At 46.2% G+C, this 20357-nt stretch overlaps 1 protein-coding gene across 2 annotated transcripts in view; it reads left to right on the forward strand.

Moving 5' to 3' along the window:
- Window positions 1-20357, forward strand: part of LOC147678386 (uncharacterized) — a 138551-nt gene that overhangs the window by 49918 nt on the left and 68276 nt on the right. For both annotated transcript variants that reach the window (XM_086945982.1, XM_086945981.1), the window contains exon 3: window positions 8312-8450. In XM_086945982.1, the coding sequence (XP_086802108.1) occupies window positions 8312-8450 (139 nt within the window). The remainder of the gene's footprint in view (window positions 1-8311; window positions 8451-20357) is intronic.

A 20357-nucleotide genomic window follows, 5' to 3' on the forward strand; every position in this document is an offset into this window, starting at 1 on the left:
AAGAAAAGGGCTCTCCCACCAGTATCGTGAAATAGTTCCTGATAAAAGTGCACATTTAAGACATGGAAGGTTATCAAATTGCGACCGGCCTGTGGGAATGACTGGCAGGATCAGTGTACAGGGAGGGTAGGGAAGGGCAGAAGCAACAGGGAGGGCAGGGAAGGGCGGAAGCAACAGGGAGGGCAGGGAAGAGCGGAAACAGGGAGGGCAGGGAAGGGCAGGGAAGCGCTAAAGCAACACTGAGGGCAGGGAAGGGCTGAAACAAAACGGAGGGCAGGGAAGGGCTATTTTGTATTTTATTGTAAATATGCGGACACAGAGGGATGGAGCTAGCCTTGCGCGAAGATGGCTGCGCTCTAGGCAAGCTCCTTTGGCTGCCACCTAATGAACAGCAATATGCTGCGGTAAACAAAATAATTAGAATTTAGAGAAGCTGACCTGTGCTTCGTAGGGGATTGAGCACACAAAATAGGCTTGCCACCGTACATGTGAAGCAGGCGTTGTCCCGCGGCCTAGATGGAAGCGGCAAGGACCGCCCTGCAGAGGATGTGGGAGGCCGCTGGCTGTGAGCTGCTCCTGTGCAGGCGGGCACTCTGTGGAGCCGGTCAGCGCCTGTGACGCTGTGCTCTGCAGCTGGAGGACGGGCGGCACCGAGGGAGCTGCGACCGGCCTGTGGGAATGACTGGCAGGATCAGTGTGCCTGCAGCCCGGTAGATGAGCATGGCGGGCAGCGGTGTTACGCGGAAGGAAGTTAGACGGCGCAGACGGAAGGAAGAGAGGGGAGGGGGGAGGAGAAATGCGACACGGCGGGGAGGGGGCGGAGCGGCACCGAGGGAGCTGCGACCGGCCTGTGGGAATGACTGGCAGGATCAGTGTGCCTGCAGCCCGGTAGATGAGCATGGCGGGCGGCGGTGTTACGCGGAAGGAAGTTAGACGGCGCAGACGGAAGGAAGAGAGGGGAGGGGGGAGGAGAAATGCGACACGGCGGGGAGGGGGCGGAGCGGGTAAACAAAGACGGACGTGCACGCGCCCGTGACTTTTAATGTCAATGCGCATGCGCATAAGCTCAATGCGCATGGCATTGACCTTAAAAGTCACGGGCACTGCAAGGAATCGCCACGATTCCTTGCAGTGTGGATAAAGAGTGGATAACTCGCAATACTCTCGCTTGCTCGATGCGCATGCGCATCGACAGGCGAGACCTAAATACAATGACTGTTTTCGGTCTGTAGTAATGCAGATACACTAGTATGGTACGGTTCCTGGAAGGGGCACAGTGTGGCTGTTATTTGAGTTAGCCAGTTAAGCGCTGTGCAGCCCTTCTCCAGTTCTCCTGCTGCAAGGGACACTGATTGAGTGTAGCAAGGAGTTCAGTCATTCCAAATTCACTGCTGTCCCAGGTGTGTAGTGAAGAAGAACAAACTCCACTCTACGGCACCAGTGATCGCAGTGCCTTTCACTCGGCTATTACTATTAATTCTCAAATTGATGCCACTCTTCTTAGAAATATGAAAGCCAGAGGAACCTCTGTCAGATAATAACACATTTTTGTTTACTAAAACACTTGCACACCGACGCATCTCTTAGTAAGATAATGTAGTAATACTGTACATACTGGGGACAATTTTTGAGCTATTTCAATGTCGCTCATGTTGTCGGAATGATGAAAAGCAGAGGCAGCCCTGTCAGAGAATGAACAACGTGTTTTTTTGCATCATAACTCTTACTGACATCTTACTGTGTCTAGAATTATTGCTGGATGGTGCACGTGTTACTGGAGAGGTGTGGTGCAGCGGCCAGGGCTGCTGACTTCGGAGCACAGGGGTCTTGGTTCGATCCCCGGCTCCGGCGGCAGCTCAGCTCAGCACCATGTGACTCTCGGCAATAGCGTACTTAATATCCACGACGGCCCTCAGCTCCTTGAGACCCGTAAGGGTGAGTAGTTTGCGCTTTACAAATACGGATTTTACAATTTTTATTATTTACCTCGACGTCAATAGTGAATGTAGGATGACACCCTAAATAGGCCATGCCACGATTCCAAGATGCAACTTGAAGGTTCATGAAACCATGAATACTCAGATTTCCGAATTCATTGAAGAACATCATCTCCTGGACAACACGCAATTTGGATTCAGGAAATACCATGGGACAGAGACAGCCTTGATTAAGGCTGCTGATGACATCAGGGTAATCAGGGACCAAGGGGGCACAGCCATTCTAGTAATGCTGGACTTATCAGCAGCTTTTGACACGGTCGACCACACCATCTCGGTCGACCGTGTCGAGGGATTTGGCATCTGCCACACTGCCAAAGACTTAATTGCGTCCTTCCTTGCCAAAAGAACGCAGGCTGTTATCTTAGGACCCTTCCAATCGGCCCAACTCTCCTCTCCATGTGGAGTACCTCAAGGCTCATCCCTGAGTCCGACACTCTTTAATATCTACGTGTCGGACCTTGCTAAAACCATCAAAGCACACGGGATGAGCCTAACCTCTTACGCCGACGATACCCAACTAGTGTTGGCGATCAAGGGGGACGGAGATCTAGTGGCTGAAAAATTCAAGAAGGGGCTTTTAGATATAGGAGAATGGATTGCTACCAACTGCCTCAAATTAAATTCTGAAAAAACCGAGGTTCTCATTTTCGGACCCCTCTCGCCAGCCTGGCCATCAAGCTGGTGGCCAGAGACCTTCGGTACCCCTCCCACCCCAACTGCTAAAGTCAGGAACCTTGGTATCATCTTCGATGAGGGCCTAAATTTCATGGATCATGCCAACAAAACGGTGTCCACAGCACACCTGAAACTGAAGATGATCAGGAAAATACGTCCTTTTCTTCCTGACTTAGCCATCAAAACACTGGTCACCTCTCTTGTCCTTTCTTCTTTGGACTATTGTAATGGTCTCTTCCTCAATGCTCAATCCAGAGTAATCACTAAACTGCAGACTATTCAAAATGCAGCAGCACGTCTGCTCTCTGGCAAAACAAAATATGAATCAATTTCCAACAACATAAAGGACTTCCACTGGCTCACCGTGCGAAAAAGAATCCACTTCAAGTCCCTCTGTATTGTGTTTAAAGCACTTAACAATCAAGGACCTCACTTTTTGAAAGAACAGCTACAACAACACAAACCTAATAGAGTCTTACGATCAGCGACTCTCAATCAACTGGTCATCCCTCGCACTAAAACTGTCACCTGGGGCGACCGGCGTTTTTTGGTGGCCGCCCCTAAGCTCTGGAACACGCTACCCCTAAACATCAGGCAAAGTTCCTCTCTCCTCCAATTCCGTAAACTTTTGAAAACCTGGCTGTACACCCAATGATCACTTCCTTCTCATGTAGACTGTCACAAATAACTGGTTTATTAGCGCCAAGACGCCCAAGGGTAAATGCTGCGCTCTACAAATATTAAAAATAAATAAATAAATAAATGTAGGCATCTCACAAAGGGCAGCTATGCACTGACTTTTTGGACCTACTAGAACCAAATAGGAACTCCGATTTTTTCGTTTTCTCCAAGTGTTTAGGTCCAACCACTGTATTTGTGAGGGGTTTGTTTTCTTCCTTACCGCCCCTCATCAGTTGATCCCATTTGTACCCTCCTGTCCCCCCACACACACAGCTGCAGTCATATCCATAGGTAACCAGCTGGAGTCATATGTTGCAAGAGAGACAGGAACTAAATATCAGGACAGGAACATTTAAAAACAAAGCCCCACTTTGATAGGTAGCTAGTTAAATGCCTTTCTGGAATTCATCTTTAATTGGAAAAGATGCTGCCTGTCTGCCCCGGACTGCCAGGGCTGCATTACAGTAGTGGGAAGAGGTGGGCTCTGCAGCATCTAAACAAACTTGTCCAGGTGGCCGCTGGACCCCGTCCGGGGAGCCGAGCTACAAGTGCCCGAAATGTAATGTCCCAATCATATGGTAGTGTGCCCGGGACTTCAGCTGTGTTCCCACGTGCCAGGCATTGGGCTTAACCAGCAGCTTCAAACACACCGACCTTCAGATGTCACCTCACGTGCCAGGTACTCTACCTACACTGTAGTTTCTAAAGCACGTCTCCATTTTAAGGCAACACACCAACCTAACATGCTACCTGGCCACAAAAGGGCAAGCATTACCGAGTAGTTTCTATTAAACAGACTCCCTTAGTTGGAATCCATTTAAATGTGAACTGTCCTCACAGGTGCTGTGATTACAAAAACATTTTTTAAAGCACAGGTCTTCACAGTCTCTGGGGCATTGTAATATGAGGAGCAGCCGTTCTGTGAGCTGGGATCCATCCATCCATCCAACATCCTCCTCCTCTCCATCCATCTATCACCTCATCTCTCATCCATCCATCGACAAACTCCCCATCTGTGCATCACCTCTCTCTCCTTCTCGTATCCATCCAATGCCACACATCCATCCATTACCTCTGTCCTCTCATCCATTCAACGTCCACCTCCTCATCCAGCCATCCCTACTGCTCTACGATCATCCTTCAACATCCTCTTCCTGTCCATCCATGCACCACCTCATCTCTCCTCTCATTCATCCAATGACAAACTTTCTGTGGAAAAAACTCCTTCACACTTCTTGAAGTTCAATAAAGATGAGGAAGCAGGTACTGTACAGAGGTGTTTATTTTAGCATCTGTAACAAGTCAGGTACAAAGGAAGAATGCCGGTAACCGCCACCCTCCATGCCTATATCACCAGACCGCCATTCAAACATACACAACTCACACAGCAGCCATTCAAATCAAATCATACCACGAGAATATTATTTGAAGTTGACACGCTTGCGTGTGCGCTCGTGTCCACTTCAAATATCAACATACAACACTTTCCATTCATCCCTCCATGAACCCATTGCCTCTCTTTCTTCATCCATCCATCCACTTCAATCCATCCTCTTCTATCTGCTCAGTACCATCCATCCATTCGATCCATCCATCCTCTTCTATCTGCTCAGTACCATCCATCCAATCGATCCATCCATCCTCTTCTATCTGCTCAGTACTATCCATCCATTCGATCCATCCATCCTCTTCTATCTGCTCAGTACCATCCATCCATTCGATCCAGCCATCTTTCCATCCACCTATCGCTCAGTATACATTCACCCAACCCATCCATCCATCACCTTTGTCCTTCTCTCATCCATCCAACGGCCATCTCCTCTCCTACCCATCCATCCATTCATTACCTCTGTCCTCTCATCCATTCAACGTCCACCTCCTCATCCAGCCATCCCTTCTGTTCTAGGTCATCCTTCAACATCCTCTTCCTCTCCATCCATGCGCCACCTCATCTCCCCTCACTCTCCTCTCATCCATCCATCCATGAATCCATTACCTCTCTCTCTTCATCCATCCATCCACTTCAATCCATCCTCTTCTATCTGCTCAGTACCATCCATCAATTCGATCCATCCATCCTCTTCTATCTGCTCAGTACCATCCATCCATCCTCTTCTGTCTGCTCAGTACCATCCATCCATTCGATCCATCCATCTATCCTCATCTATCTATCCACCTATCGCTCAGTATACATTCACCCAACCCATCCATCCATCACCTTTGTCCTTCTCTCATCCATTCAACGCCCACCTCCGCTCCATTCCCTCATTTCTCTTCTCATCCATCCAACGTCCGTTCATCCATCCATCCATCGTTGACCACCTCTCTCCTTCTCTCATCCATTATCTCTGTTCTCTTTCCCTGACCGAAAACAAGATGTGAACTATAAAATTTTTCAGGCGTGCTTGTGTTTTAATGAGTGCCCCTTGTGAGTTACGGTGCTATTGAAATCAGAGCGACGATTCACAGTGAAAAAAACATACACTGTTAATGATAATTTGTATTATAGCAGAGATGACAAAATCACTGTGTTTTGGGCTGCGACCGCCCAAACTTTACACATCACTGCCAAACTTGGGGCCATTCAGGAATGCGAACACTTTGACCCTGGAATGGCCCACCCACTATTTGGACTAGTAAAGATGAATCAAAATATAGTTTAAAATGGTGATTAAGCACAGACCAAGAATTATTTTCATTAACAGTTTTAAATACATAATCCTTCCATTTTAGGTCAAAGTATCCCCAGGTAGGCTTCTAACAAGGATGTTTTCTTTTTGTATAGTACGCTGTGAACTGAATTGCCTTCAGACACTTCTAAAGCGATAACAAACGAGCATTATAACAGGCATGAAGAAGTTGCCAGCATTGCAAGAACAAATAAAATAGAAGACATTTTTGTATGTTAATTTTTTTTAATATGGTTGTTCAGTTGTAAATAATGTTTTCTTGGTTATATATAAGGTAACAAAAATGCTTATAACACTTTTTTATTATCTTTTCAACATGCTGCAGAGCAGCCACAATGCTCTACTGCATAGTTTAAAGACATTGGCAAAGCCAATAGCTCTGGCTAAATACTTAAAAGGTCCCCTAAGGCAAAAGTTATTGGCTATGCCAATGCTTGTTACTTTGGGTGTCAATTCACTGCTGGTCCCGGATCAGTGAACCCCACTGTAGACCTCTTCATGGTGCCTTGCCCAGCGGCTCCTCTTGAGAATCTAAGTATTTCTTCTCAGCCCTGTGGCTGGTGACACATGGGTCTTCTCTCCCGCTACCACTCACATGCCCCCTGGAAACCATAGGTTGCCTCCATCTCGATGAGTCTTCCCTCTTCAAGGTCTGAAGATACTGCCTTTTTTACTAAGGTTGAGTGGCTCCGTCTAGGAAAAATAAGCATCTTGGAGCCCTCCAACATCCTATCCCTTTTCTTTCTCCCACTTTAGTCAGTCTACCTCTAATGTGCATGTTTCAGCTCTGCTAGTTTAGTGCCTTTTCCAACTTTCCTCCTAGAGGGATCCCTGATGGCTAGGTGAGCTTATCTGATCACTTTCCCTGGGTCTGCTTCCGCTCCATCCAATACTTCAGTATTCAAGAAACTCTGTATTAGATGTGTCCACTTCTCCGGGCCTGCTATAGCTGGAAACCCTGGGTTTGTGATCTTTTCTGCTTGCACCTTATTTTCTAGTCCCAACTTTTGACTCGAAGAGCGAGATGGAGGTAAATAGGTAGTTTTCAAATTGTGGACTCATCTGGGATTAATTCTCACCTTCCTGCAGCTTGGTCTCTATTGCATTGTCTCTCTAGTACAACATTTTCCATCTCTTTTGAGTCTTGGAGATACGACTCACAAGGAGAGCATCTTGGCATCTACGTGCTGTGGAGCAGATTGCATCTCTTTTAATGTTTCCATTATAATTGCCTCATTGTGTGTGATAGGGACTTCTCCTTCACTTGGGCATTCCTCATCAATCCTAGGAGTAGCTCCAGGGGGTGGCAATTTTTGGGTGAAGAAGGCTTTTATTTTTTCCCCTGTATCATTCTCTGATCTTTAGGTGGTGTATTAAAAGCAGCCCAGGCAAGCCTCAGTGGCTAAAATGGCACCTGATCATCACTGTATGGGGATCTGGGAGGCACGGCTCATCCGACACACTCCTCTGCATCTCTCCTGCGATGCCAACTCCCGCCATATATCTTACCACAGCTGGCTCCAGAGCAGAAGAGGGCGCTTACAGGTGCCATCTCCACCAGAGCACTTTTTTGCTCCTGGGTCTTTTCTGCTCCATCCAGTTGTCCACCTCTTATTACCCAGCGCAGTCCGCCGCAACTGTCCGTACACAGTCCAGGGAGGGGACATGGGGTTGCAAGGCCATTGCTTCATTTGGTAGGAAAATGGAACTCGGCCCCTGGGATGCCACTCACTCCGTTCTGGGTGGAGGGGCAATCTTCGTCCCTCTACTTGCTCTCCTGTTCTGTATACAGCCCGAGAGTAGAGCTGCTCCGGAGCCCAGAAGTACTGTGGTCATCTTGGCACGACATTGGCTCCCCTGCCACTGTACCTTTCCTACTGTACAATATTTAAGTGCTACCATTACTAATATTGTTTTATTTCAGATATACTATGAAAAGGCATACCTTAATGGAAGATTAAAGTTGAAAAATTTGAACATTGGGTCTTGTAGAAATGTCTTAGAGTATAGTGTGGTAACTCATGAATTACTGATGGTTAGACAACTCTGGGGCAAGTCACTTCATGTTGCTGTTACTGTTTCACCAGGGCAATGTGAGGAGTGTTCTGTGATATGTTGTGCTATCTGGTCATTCTGCTATCCAGTATGTGTTTGTTGTCTATGTATAGACTGTTGCAAGTTCTATGTAGGTCGCTAGATGGATGTTCATTTCCCGCTATCGATGAACGGTGAAACTTCTTAATTCAAATATTTTTTCCTCCACAGGACCAACCTCCCTAAAGAAATCATGGCCTACCCTGATCACCCATTCCCACCAAACCTGCCCTCCTTCCTGCACCACTCTCAAGTTTTGGCTTACCTGGAGAGCTATGCGGACCGCTTCAAGGTCAAGGAACACATTCAAGTGAGTATAGTGGGCATAGTACCACAGAATGCCGAAGTAGACATAATGATGGCATTAAGATGGCATTACCTGTTGTCAGTCCCCTCTTCAACCTGTGTGTGGTATGTTTAATTTTAGACAAATCTATCCTGTCTGAATTACCAATGGGCTGGAATTAGTCTTGGTGAAACAGTGTGGTTTGAAATAATCATTCCTGTCTAGATACCCTCATTTAAATCTGGCCGTTCTGATTTTTGTCCCCAGAAATTGGGACTTACATGCAGGCCTGCATTTACAGGGTCCAAATCTGCTTGCAGAGTTTCCATTGCGGAGACCAGCCAGTTCCCATTTATCACCATCTCTGAGCAGAGTTGAATAGGAGCAAAGCTGGTTAGTGAGCTTAGAGATCTGTAAGAAAGAAGAAGACAAAATAAGCAAGAGAAGACGTGAGTTGGAGCAATAAGTGAACAAAAAAGAGATGGTGGAGGCACTCTGTTTAAGCGACTCCTATTCCAAGCACTATGTACTCAATATAGTTAAAACACAGGATAATGCGAGTTGTCAGGGTCAGGGTTTAGAAAGTAGTCTACAGATGATGGTGAGAGCTGTTCTAGAATAGACCAAGTTCCCTTTAGAGTGTGTCTCCATGCTCTGCCATCAAGACAGCAAAGGGAAAGTTTTATATGAGCAAAGGAGTAGTAGACTAAGTACAAAAGAAGAAAACAATTTTCAGGGATCTTGAAAGCAAGTTTATATTCTATTAAGGATACAGAGGCAAGGATTATACCTTCCTTCTTTTTCTTATTCTCCAACAGAAGCCAACATGAGTGAATAAACACTACCTTTCCCATAAAACTCTGGGTAATAGTTTCACAATAACCAATGGCAGTCCTTCTCCATTTACATAACTTTCTGTGCTAAGTTCAATACAATAGGAACGCCACCAGCTCATCGTTCAGCATTACAACCCTAGTCTTGCTACTTTCCAACCGGTGTCCTAGAACCCATGGACCCTCAACCTGCTACATTCTATGCTCCCCTCCGTGTTCCATAAAGAGACAAATCTCCTCCCCCATAATAAAGTGAGTTTCAATACAACAAAGAATAAAACATAGATGCCAAAATATAAGATTAGACTAAACACCTCAATAACAAAAAGAAATAATGCATTATGTCACAATTTGCCTGATAGACACCCCAATAATGTAATCCTTGGGCCAAATCAGTTCAAGCCTTTCATTTCTAGATCGGGTTACACATGGTTCCCTTGAACACTCATCCCCAGATGTTTTCCTCAGATGAGTTGGCACAAGGTCAGCCTTACTTTCAGGAACAATAGAAATATTATCCTTGTTCCATACCTTGCCATCACTGGTGTGGATAGTAGTAGTAGTTACCTTATCCACCTGCCTGGGTGCAGAAAATCTGGAATCGTACTTGAGAATATGTCCTGGCGTCTTGATCCTGACCCAGCTTCCCACTTTCACATCATGAAGGTCTGGTTTCATGCTAACACCTCCATACATCTGTACCTATTTCCTCACGTCCAACACCGCCACCAAACATGCATCATCAATATGATTCTGAACCATCTTCTCATGCTTGAGTTTAGAACAAGGAACTTTACCCTGCAACAGGAGGAAGGAGATCCCTGTTGAGCTATTGGGGGTTGTCCTATATGCTCACAACATGTCATCCACCACATCCTTACAATTTAAGTTGTTGACAGTTGCCAGCTGCAACTGGTCCTTCAGTGTGCGGTTGACGCGTTCTACCAGACCATTGCTCATAGGATAGTAAAGGGAAGTTTTTATGTGTTTAATACCATGGGAATCTCATAATAATTCCACTTCTTCTGACACCACCTGTGTGTCGTTGTCTGTTACAATCTCAGCATGGTATCCTTCCCCTACAAATACCTTGTGTAGAAATTGAGTGACCGAAGAATGTACGCCGTTCTCAAAGTTTCACGGGGTATTCGCCAGGGATGCGTACTGGCCCCTCTGATGGGGTTCCCTTAGATATTTTTGTGAACAACCTTGAACTATGGTCCCCAATAGTAACTCAAGTTATGTCAGCAGTCTCACAGGTTGGCTTAATTGACTCGTGGTCCACCTCTGTCCTTCTCCCTATCTTTAAGAAGGGAGATAGAGACAATCCAGCATGCTACCGACCAATTTCCCTCTTGGACTCGCTGGGTAAGGTTGCTGGGAGACTCCTCCTGGAACGTCTCCAGGACTGGGCGAAGGAGAATAAGATCATCACAGACCTCCAGTTTGGGTTCCAAGAGGGATTAGGTACGGTGGAACAGGCGCTTAATCTCACTCTACTTATGGGGAAATATGCTTGGGCTAAAGGTGATAAACTCTATTTGGTCTATGTGGATCTAAGCTCCGCATTCGATTGCGTGATTCACTCCAAGCTATGGGAGATCTTAAGCAAACTGGGAGTAGACCCTCCAATCCTGAAGTTTCTCCGCGAGCTTTACTCGGATGCCAAAGCCTGTGTGAGGTTCGGCATTAACGGAGAGCTAACGGATACATTTGGAATCACAAAAGGAGTTAGACAGGGGTGTGTCCTTGCCCCATTCCTATTCAACATCTACACCAACGGCTTGGAACAAGCAATGCTGATAGGGAACAAGGACCTCCCCTGTATAAAAGCCCGCCCGATTCCAGCGCTTCTTTATGCCGATGATTCGGTAATATTAGCAAGGACACCTAACCAGCTCCAATTGCAACTCAATAAGTACTGCCAATATATGCTCTCCCTCGGTCTTAGAGTTAACAAATCAAAGACCTTTGTAATGCATATTGGTAAGAAAGCCCAGAAATGTAAGCCCATTTATATTGAGAATACTAGACTAGATAGCGCTAGGTTCTATCCATACTTAGGAATCCTCATTGACCATCAAATGTCGTGGAAACCTGCTATATCTAGTAGAAAATCGCAGCTCCAGCGTACAACATCTGCACTAATCTCATTCTCAAGGAAACTGGGCAAGCCCGCTCCTGCAGCAATATTGCAAATTTATCAAGCCAAATGTGTGAGTGTGGCTACTTATGGAGCCGGTGTATGGGGCTATGCCCCTGTCCATGAGCTCCAGGTAGTTGAAAACGACTTCCTGAAGTACGTATTAGCTCTCCCTAGAAGTGCTTCCAACTACGGTACCCACATGGAACTCGGCCGGGATTACCTATCTGACATCATAAGGTACCAGCCTATTCTCCTGTGGCACCGTATCTGGACCAAGGAGCAATGTCTCCTAACCCGGTCGCTAATAACTGACTGCCTCACCCTGACCCATTGGAAAAAGATTCCCTGGCTGTTGTACGTATTTAATTTTTTGAATGATTTGAACTGTCCAGAGTTTTTTATAAACCCTATTTCACTTTTGACAATATCTAGAAAGTCTTTAAAGAATCTATGTGTCTCGCATCTGAGGGTTTTACGCCAGTGCTCTGAAATCATCAAGCAGTCGACGATCCATCTAACGTCGATCCAATCCTCATACGGCCTGCAACCCTACCTGTCTTTTTATTTGTCCAACTACGATAGATATGTTTTAACTCGTTTTAGGTTTAACTCTTTCTATCGCCTTGTCTCATTCCCCACGCCCTCAGACTGGTCACGTGAACTGGCCAAATGTCCCTGCGATGACTGTACGCCTCAGTCTATGTTACATGCAATTTTATTTTGTACTTTCTATGAAACTCCCCGCAAACGTTGGTTGGTCCCTTTGCTTAGAACACTAGGACTGAGAAGATGCAGACCAGCCCTCCTGGCACTACAATGTCTAGACTCTCCCTATGTTGCAAAAACAGTTGCTTATTATTTGAAAGCTTGCATCAAAATTCGGTCTAACCTTGTGGTGTCTGCACAGTAAATATTATTTTTATACTGTTGTTACTTTTAATATCAACAAAAAGAAAAATGCTTTTATGCTAAAACTGATATCTTATTGTACATAGCAGCTAATTACTATATGAAAACCAAAACGTTGTAAATAACTGTTGTTGTACTGTATGATTTACTTTTATGATTGTAAATTCAATCAAATAAAGTTATTTTCAAAGTCAAAGAGTTTCAATACAACAAAGAATAAAACATAGATGCCAAAATATAAGATTAGACTAAACACCTCAATAACAAAAAGAAATAATGCATTATGTCACAATTTGCCTGATAGACACCCCAATAATGTAATCCTTGGGCCAAATCAGTTCAAGCCTTTCATTTCTAGATCGGGTTACACATGGTTCCCTTGAACACTCATCCCCAGATGTTTTCCTCAGATGAGTTGGCACAAGGTCAGCCTTACTTTCAGGAACAATAGAAATATTATCCTTGTTCCATACCTTGCCATCACTGGTGTGGATAGTAGTAGTAGTTACCTTATCCACCTGCCTGGGTGCAGAAAATCTGGAATCGTACTTGAGAATATGTCCTGGCGTCTTGATCCTGACCCAGCTTCCCACTTTCACATCATGAAGGTCTGGTTTCATGCTAACACCTCCATACATCTGTACCTATTTCCTCACGTCCAACACCGCCACCAAACATGCATCATCAATATGATTCTGAACCATCTTCTCATGCTTGAGTTTAGAACAAGGAACTTTACCCTGCAACAGGAGGAAGGAGATCCCTGTTGAGCTATTGGGGGTTGTCCTATATGCTCACAACATGTCATCCACCACATCCTTACAATTTAAGTTGTTGACAGTTGCCAGCTGCAACTGGTCCTTCAGTGTGCGGTTGACGCGTTCTACCAGACCATTGCTCATAGGATAGTAAAGGGAAGTTTTTATGTGTTTAATACCATGGGAATCTCATAATAATTCCACTTCTTCTGACACCACCTGTGTGTCGTTGTCTGTTACAATCTCAGCATGGTATCCTTCCCCTACAAATACCTTGTGTAGAAATTGAGTGACCGAAGAATGTACGCCGTTCTCAAAGTTTCACGGGGTATTCGCCAGGGATGCGTACTGGCCCCTCTTTTATTTTCCCTCTTTATTAATTATATTGATCGCATCTTGGCCGATACCCCAGCAGATGCTCCCCTGATTGGAGGCAAACCTGTCCCAATCTTACTATATGCGGACGATGCTGTTCTTTTATCCCGCACTCAGATTGGGTTACAGCGACTCATTGATAGATTCATGCTGTTTATTCAAAACAGGAGGCTCCGCGTGAACAAATCTAAGACTTATGTAATGTTGTGCGGGCAGTCTGCAAATAAACTGAAGCACAGCTTTTTCTTGGATAGCGACAGGATGACACACGTTAAATCATTTTGTTATTTGGGAATTACTTACGCCAACGACGGGTCATGGACATCTGAGTTCGACAACATCAGGCTGAAAATGATGCGGACTCGTATCGTATCGTATCGTGGTATATTTGTAGAGCGCAGACCTGTCACCCCAAGGGCATCCTGGCGCTTCGAACGATGATACCAACAATTTCAGCGACTTAGCCTGTCCTGGGGAAAAGGTAGGTTTTTAACGCCTTCCTAAAGGCTGAGAGATCCTCAAGACTCCTTAGAGATATCGGCAGGGAGTTCCAGAGTTTGGCCGCCGCTACTCTGAACGATCGGCCGCCCATCCTCACTCTCTGGAAATGCGGTACTACAAGTAACCTGGATGAAGAGGAGCGTAAGGCTCGGGGTGGGAGGTACCAGGCGAACATTTTCTGCAAGGGGACCGGGCCCAGGCCATGGATAGCCCTGAACACAATGCAAGCTGCTTTGTAGCAAACGCGTAGATGGACCGGCAGCCAGTGAAGTTCCTGTAGCGCTACCGTGGATGAGCTGTGGTAGGGGCAGGAGAGGGCGAGTTTGGCAGCCATGTTTTGCACCCTTTGTAGCTTGCCCAGTAGTGTTATCGGGGCCTCCAGAAGTAGTGCGTTACAATAGTCGAGTCGACTTAAGATGGTACTCCGCACTACTTCGGGTCTGGCTTGCTCAGGGAGGAGGGGCAGAACTTTGCGCAGCATGCGGATCAGCATCATGCACGTTGAGGTGGTCTTATTTACGTGCAGATCTAGCTGCAAGTTGAGCCCGAAAATGACACCCAAGTTGCGCGCCGATTGTGCAGCTGACACCGTCTCTGAGAATGACGAAGGCCAGAAGTCGTCTGGGAGATCCCGGGGAACTCGGTCGTTGGAACAGTACAGGACCTCTGTCTTAGTCCCATTAAACTGCAGCGAGTTCAATCGGAGCCATTCCGCTGTAGCCTGCATGCACCGGTGGAAGGTTTCCAATGGTACTGCATCCTGTCCCTCCAGTGAAAAGACCAGCTGGGTGTCATCCGCATAATTAAATGCGGAGATCCCAACTGATTTAATAAGCTGGACCAGAGGGCGGAGGTAAATATTACAGAGTATGGGGCTGATGGCTGAGCCCTGGGGTACTCCTTGTCCTACTCTCCGCTCCTCTGAGCTGAAGGGAGGGAGCGATACCTGTTGCTGACGATTGTCCAGATAAGAGATCAGCCAATCCCTGGCCTTATCTTTGACCCCGCACTCTTCCAGCCTCATGATCAAGGTAGGATGGCTGACCGTGTCGAACGTGGCCGACATGTCGAGCAGCACCAGAAAGGCTGCCCGACCACTGTCGACTCGCGCCCGCAGATTGTCTAACACGGTCACTAACGCGGATTCCGTCCCATGAGCTGGGCGGAAACCGAATTGAGTCTCATCCAACCAGGTGTTGCCTTCTAAGAAGCCGGACAGAGTGCGGGTGACCAGTTTTTCCATGATTTTAACTGGAAAAGGAAGCAGGGAAATTGGCAGATAGTTGGAAAGACAAGCGGGGTCAAGCGTAGATTTTTTTAGGAGCGGAGATACCACTGCCTTCTTCCAGCAGTCCGGTACAGTCCCTGTTTCAAACGACTGGCAGCAGATGGAGTGCAAAGGCTGGAAAAGTTCCTCCTGAAACACCCTCCAAAGTTTTGGAGGGAGAGGGTCAAGAGGCGAGCCAGATGAGATCGAGAGAGCCAGGCTGCCAAACTCCTCCAGGGAGGGGAGGGGAAAGCTGCTCAGCTGGGGTCGACTGGACTCTATCGCCGGAGCTCCCAGGCTGAGTGCGTGGTCCTCTGGTCGGGGTCGACTGGAAGGCGTGGCCGGAGCTTTCAAACAGAGGTGAGAAACCCTCTGCAGGGGTCGACTGGCCGTCGCCTCCGGAGCTCCCAAACCAGTGGTAGGATTGACTGGATCCTGCAAACCCTCCAGGATTTTACAGATTTTCTCCTCGAAAGCATCAGCAAGCGAATCACATAGAGCTTGCGATGTGGGGACGGTGTTGGCCGCACACATAGGGTGGGCGAGGTCTCTGACGATCTTAAAGAGGGCCTGTGCCTTGTTTGGGGCCTGGTTCAAGGTGGATTCGAGATAAGCCGCTTTAGCCATGTTGATCTGTGCCTTATATTTTTGTAAAGCGGTCCGGAACACAGTTTTCTCCGAATCTAAGTACTGTTTCCTCCACGCTCTTTCTGCGCGTTTGTAGCCAAGTTTTAGCTGGCGTAGTTCGCTCGTATACCAAGGGCTAGCTCGGTTCACCCTCCCTCGAGACTTCCGGAGGGGTGCCAACTTATCCAATGAGCTCGAGATGGACTGGCAGAAGAGAGAGTAGCTCTCTTCAGCTGAGCTGCCAAGCTTAAAGTCCTTCCCTAAGATATTCGGTAATTGGAGAGATGTTGAGTATTCGGGACCAAGGTCTCCCTAACTTGGCTTGGGATAGTCCAGCCTCCCGCAAGGTGTAGTCCTCTAAGCAAAGAGAGAACATAATCAGGAAGTGGTCTGTCCAAAACTGGCACTTAATATCATCTATTGATACCCATTGTGGATCCGCAAATATTAAGTCCAGGATATGACCCTTCCGATGCGTGGTGGCATTCACCAGCTGTTCCAGGCTGATGTCTTTGCAGGCTTGGCTAAGGGAGGAAAATGCATTGTCCAGTGAGCCGCCTGCCCACAGGTTAAAATCTCCAAGAATCAGTAACTTGGAGTGGGAGCTGGAGATCTCGTAGATCAGGTCAATAAGGAGCGATATTGAAGGTGCCGGTCCTGGAGGACGATAGCACAGGACGCCCGAGCAAAGTGTCAGCTCCTGCTTTTTGACCGAGAATCCCATCAGTTCAAATCCTGGCACCTCTCGAATCTTCAGCTGGGAAAGGGTCAGCGAGTCTTTATGGATGAACCCGATTCCCCCTCCTCGATTGAGTGTGCGCAGGGTGTGACTGATTTTATAGCCTGAGGGGCAGGCTAGGCCCAGTTCAACCTCACAGTCTTCCCGAGTCCAAGTTTCTGTGAGGAAAAGGACATCGAGTTTTTCTGATTCAATGAGAAAGGCAATTTCCGTGTGGTGCTTGCAAAGGGATCTAACGTTAAGCAACCCACAGGAAATTTGCCTAGTAGTTGAAGCATAGGCATTGGCCGGTTGCCTTACCGGGTTCTGACTGGGTCTGAGTCTAAGTAGCTCAGCCCGAGAGTAGGCTATACGGAGTGAGCCAGAGGGGCCAGAGGTAGCGGCCCTAAGCGCGTCCGTTGCGCGAACGGGCGCAAACGGGCTTACCTCTAGCGCAACTCCGGCGCGCCAACGACGCGCCCGCTGCGCGCGAGCGCTGCGCGTCTGTCTGTCCATCCTAAATACTATTACGCTGAGCGGAGGACCGCCTACTAGCCTCTTGCCTTACGCAAGATGGCCGCGGAGTGCCTCGCCTCACTACCCAACCCAAGATGTCGGACCCGACTAAATCTATCTGATCCCCGCAAAGTGCGAGGAAGTGAGCTGTTATAGTGCCGGTATGCCTCACAAGTTTCCCCGGCCTGCGGACGCCAACAAGAGTGGTAGAAGGGAAATTCCGGCCAAGAGGGTGAGCGCCGACAAGTGTCGCATTCCCGGACTACCAGTAGTATATTCCGATTTGCATCCAAGCTCGGATCGAGAAGTATCTTAGATATGATTAATATATATAATATACGTTGTGTTTCTTCTGCATTGTACGGGGCGGGTGTGTGGGGTCATATTGAAGGCCCTTCGCTCCAAAAAGATGAAAACAAGTTTTTAAAGAGACTGTTATGTGTCCCCCTTCTGCCTCTGTCCAACTAATTCATGATGAGGTAGGGATCGAGTTTATTTCTGACTTAGCAGCCGTTCGGCCACTCTTATTGTGGCGTTCTATTTGGGCTAAGCCAGAGACTCGATTCACTCAAGAGATTATTCTTGATTGTATAGCATTGGATTACTCATCACGCATCCAGTGGTTGAAATACATTCATTTCTGGTATAAAACTTTATTTGAAATTGATGTTCTCCTTGACCCCGAACTGGCGGTTGCAATCCCCAAAAAAGAAATTAAACAAACATTTTTAAATTTTAAAAAGAAAGGGCGAGATAAGGTGTATGGCAAGCTAGCCACCGTGAAGTTCTATAAGGAACTAAATTTAACCCCGGGGTTTCAAGCCTACCTTTCGAATGTTTCTCGTCCCTCCCATCAATTTGTACTAACCCGAGTCAGGTTGGGCATTGTACACCACCTTGTCGCATTCCCAAACCAGAAAACAAGATCTGAGACTCCCTGCCCGTGTGACAACACCTCACGCCAGAGCTGCTGTCATTTTTTACTTTTCTGTAAATTTTACCACTTTTTAAGGGTAAGGTATCTAAAACCCATCCTTTTAAAATACAATATTCGATCTTCAAAGAGCGCTCTAGAGCTACTATCTTCCCTAGAGAACGTGGATATCTAGCACTACGAGGCCTCCGGGTTGTTTGCGCTCAACAAAACACTATTAATAATAATAATAATAATAATATCTGTTTCTTTGTTGCCACTTTTATTTTGAAATGTACAGCTGTCAGGAAGAGCATAGTGCTGCTATAACTTTATACATTCCTGTCTGTACATAAATGTCTTTTTTAACTGTATATTGTATTTTAATCTTGTAGTATGCCCACTGCATGTAAATGCTTGGTCTTTTACCTTGTTTACACATGAAATTAACCTCCCTGTGTTTGCCCGAGCCATATTGGAACCTTTGCTTTAAAATGTACAGCTGCCAGGAAAAGCACTTTGTGTGATAATTATATTTATCCCTGTCTGTACATGCATGACCTCTTTTTTAGCTTTTTAGCTCCATATTTTACCTTTAACTATGCATTGTTGTCCAGTGTACGCCAGTGTATGTTCCCTTCTTCTTTTATGAATTACTTCCGAGTTCATTTGAGTCACTTTGTTTTTAGAATAATTACGTATGCAATGAATTGTTTTTAGATGTTTTATGCTTGTATGATTTGTATTTCTCAAATCGAATAAAAGCTTATGACTTGACTTGAGTGACCGAAGAGGAGGTGACACACTCACAAATCCATTTTCCGGCCATTTTGACATATAGTCCATGAGCCCAATTGCGAACTCGGAATTCTATCCCAAACTTTTTATGGGGCCAGCTATGTCCAATGCCACTTTCAGACAAGGTATCACTTATGACACATGGACTACAGTCTATCACAAAACACTTCACAGCTCTGTCTAACCCTGGCCACCAAAAATCCTCTCGCACTCTATGCTTTGTTGCTCTTATTACAATGTGACACTTCCAAAATCTTCATCTCAAACTTGTAGGTGCCACCAGGTGTCCCACCCTATGTAGCAGTCCATCTTCACTTGTTAATTCTGTGGCCACATGCCCATATGGAGTGAATTTCTCATCTTGTTTCTTTGTGTTGGGCCACCCAAGTCATGAAGTGTGCCCCACTTCATAACTTCACTGTAAAGATGATGTTTGTGAAGCTCTCCCTCCATTCACTCTGCTCCAAACCCCTGCTCTAAACATTGTTGGTGAAATTTGCTAAACACACAGTTTAACTATCATCCATCACCACCACCATCTTACCAGGAACATACTCTATGTAATTAATTCCTGCAAACGATGTTTCCTCTTGGCAAGCCTTGCCGCCTCTTCTTTGTGCTGAATAATTTAATCCAATCAGAGGTTTGTGAGCCATTAACAGAAAAGAAACTCCGCACACATATGTACGTAAATGATGAGTTCCCCACCAGAGTGCCAAGGCTTCCTTTTCTATGGTTGAGTAAGTATGCCCCACACCCCTGAGTGCTCTGAAAGTGAAAGCAACAACATCCTCTGTACCATTACCTCTCCTGTGCATGAGAATCGCAACCAACCCATAGTTGCTGGCATCGGTAACTATGATACTACTATCTATTGGATCAAATAACTTCAAAAGAACTGCTGATACAATGTCAGAACATACTTTGTCAGAAGCAAATTGGCACTCCTCACTCCCCAAAAATGAGGCACCCTTCTTTAATACATTCCTGAGGGGACTGGTTTTGTTAGAAAAATTGGGAATACATTTGAAGTTTACTCAGCCAACCCCAGGAAGGATCTCAGCTGATCTTTATTATCTGGAATGGAAGCTTCCTCTATAGCTTTAAGCAACTTCACCTTGGGACCGATAGCCTCTTTGGATATCTGGTGTCCTAAGTAGTCTTCCCCAGACTGTTCAAATTTGCACTTGCCTCCCCTCAAAGTTACTCCTTTTCCCAGCAGAATATGCAACACCCTGTCCAAACGCCTATTATGCGGTTGAAGATTCTGACCACAAATCGGTAAGTCATCCTGGAAGTATCGGATGCCCTTACAATCTTTGAAAATATCCTTCATAAGTCTTTGAAACACCAACAAAGCAGATGCAAGCCCGAAGGGCATTCTTTTGAAATGGAGCGCTCCCTCCAGAGTTACAAATGAGGTCCAGGGTCTCGGCTCCTCACTCATAATGGAGAAATACATGTGAGAAAATGTTACTAAAATATATAAAAATGAATGAAATTGAAACCAAGTTAGTTAAAATGCAAGGTAAACCTTTGGCACAGTTCCCACAGCTGTCAGCAGTTTCAT

This window comes from Lissotriton vulgaris, chromosome 12, assembly GCF_964263255.1.
Source record: "Lissotriton vulgaris chromosome 12, aLisVul1.2, whole genome shotgun sequence".
NCBI lineage: Eukaryota > Metazoa > Chordata > Amphibia > Caudata > Salamandridae > Lissotriton > Lissotriton vulgaris.